The sequence below is a fragment of the Olea europaea genome, unplaced genomic scaffold (assembly GCF_002742605.1).
Source record: "Olea europaea var. sylvestris unplaced genomic scaffold, O_europaea_v1 scaffold18348, whole genome shotgun sequence".
Taxonomy (NCBI): domain Eukaryota; kingdom Viridiplantae; phylum Streptophyta; class Magnoliopsida; order Lamiales; family Oleaceae; genus Olea; species Olea europaea.
This window is the reverse complement of record NW_019236117.1, coordinates 1-2,149: the sequence shown is the minus strand read 5'-3', so window position 1 is coordinate 2,149 and position 2,149 is coordinate 1. Positions and strand designations below refer to the sequence as shown.

The following is a 2,149-nucleotide window of genomic DNA, read 5'->3' as shown; positions in this document are numbered from 1 at the left end:
ACTGACGTGCTATCTCCTTTTGGGTGAAAAACTGTTTTTAAATTTTCCTGTGGAGTCGGAGAAATTGAACGGACATTTTTTTCTGTCACTGCAGTTATATTGACTATCTGTTTCTGGGAGACTATGTTGATCGAGGACAGCACAGCTTGGAGACCATCACTCTACTTCTGGCTCTAAAGGTAAGCTGCTGACTTGACTATTTATTGCTTGTTCTGTTTTATTATCTTAAATTTCCTTAATGGACCTCAGATTGAGTACCCTGAGAATGTTCACTTAATACGTGGGAACCATGAAGCTGCTGACATCAATGCCCTTTTCGGCTTTCGCATTGAATGTATTGAGAGAATGGTATGTATGTGTGCAAATTATTTCTATTATAGACTTCTTTGGATGAATGATGATTGATGTACCTGTGTAGGGAGAGAGCGACGGGATTTGGGCTTGGACACGTTTCAATCAATTATTTAATCACCTTCCACTTGCTGCGCTTATTGAGAAGAAAATCATATGCATGCATGGTGGCATTGGGAGGTCAATAAATTCAGTAGAACAGATAGAGAAACTAGAGAGGCCCATAACGATGGACGCTGGGTCGATTGTACTAATGGATTTGCTATGGTATGCTTAGCATTATATTCTATATTTTTGCGTATATCCAATGCCTTACACTCCTGTGTTTTTGTGCAGGTCTGATCCCACTGAAAATGATAGTGTAGAAGGTTTGAGACCAAATGCTAGAGGACCTGGTCTTGTAACATTTGGGGTATGCATTTTATGAATTGACACACAGAAATTTGGTTGATTTAGATACATTAGTAAATCTTGTCACAAGAATAACTTTTTACCTGCATATAATGGCCTTTCCATTTCTGTTTAATCTATTATTATTGCCAGCCTGATCGGGTCACAGAATTCTGTAAGAGGAACAAATTGCAACTCATCATAAGAGCACACGAATGTGTTATGGATGGATTTGAACGGTTTGCCCAGGGACAGTTAATCACTCTTTTTTCCGCAACCAATTATTGTGGTAATTGTTTAGAAATCGAAAAATCTTCACTTCCACTTTCTACTAGAGCTTGATTTGCAATCTGATTGAATAATTGCATCCAGGGACTGCAAATAATGCTGGGGCAATATTGGTAGTTGGCAGAGGATTGGTCATTGTTCCAAAATTAATTCATCCCTTGCCACCTCCTATCCAGTCCCCAGAGACATCTCCTGAACGTGTGACTGAGGAGAGTTGGATGCAGGTGATCCTGTTGTTTATTTTTCTTGTGTTCACTGTTCGATCCAATTCTCATTCGTATTAAACCCAGTTGGCTTGATGCTTAAAAAGTATTGATTTTTGATTTGCTTACTTCAGGAGCTTAACATTCAAAGACCCCCTACTCCTACAAGAGGCCGCCCACAACCTGACTTCGACCGAAATTCACTTGCCTATATTTGAAGTCACTTGTCGATTTCTTGATATCACAATATCATTCATGCCCGAAGTCCTATAGGCCAGTTGACGTGCATCACCATCTGCTGTCAACAACCATGTTGTAGTTAATGGATACAGTTAGAAAGTTCAATTTTTATTAGTGTCACATTGAGTGGTAGGTAAGTTTAGCAAATGGACTAGAGGGTAACATCTTTTCATTGTGTTGCTTTGTAGATTTTGTACAAAGCCAGCCCGGTATAAATGGTTTTTTCTTATGTGTTATCATAATTACAGTATAATTTATAGTTGTTACAGTTAGAACTGATGTACAGGTGCGTGTAGCCGTTGGTTTAATTTTTATTTATTTTTTAATTAGAATAATTTTCAGGAAAATTATCTGCTGTTTTCATCTCTGAGTCTGTACCATCTATCTACAGAGTTTCATTCTTGCTCCATGTTCCTCAAAATAATGGCATTGCAAGTTTAACTCAATACTGTCAAATACTGTCTATCTACAGAGTTTCATTCTTGCTCCAAAGAACGCCCATGTTGTTGCAATTCCATCCAGAAGGTAATGGGTTACTCCTATTCCTATCATACATTACTCCATTGGACTCCAATGGAATTGGAAATTAAGATATTCTTTTTAGGAGGTGTTGCAACAGCAAAGGGGTAATTCATACTTATAACTCTAAACAAAGGTTCAGAAAGAAAAAAAGACAG

The 2,149-nt window shown here is 38.0% G+C and overlaps 1 protein-coding gene across 1 annotated transcript; it reads left to right on the top strand.

Moving 5' to 3' along the window:
- The first annotated feature begins 76 nt into the window (after positions 1–76).
- On the top strand, positions 77–1,835 carry LOC111378578 (serine/threonine-protein phosphatase BSL1-like). The gene is made up of 7 exons (XM_023001812.1): positions 77–179; positions 250–348; positions 419–618; positions 688–763; positions 895–1,030; positions 1,114–1,253; positions 1,367–1,835. Exons 2-7 carry the CDS (start codon positions 346–348, stop codon positions 1,448–1,450), a joined length of 639 nt encoding a protein of 212 aa, XP_022857580.1. The 5' UTR covers positions 77–179; positions 250–345; the 3' UTR covers positions 1,451–1,835.
- Positions 1,836–2,149: the final 314 nt, after the last annotated feature.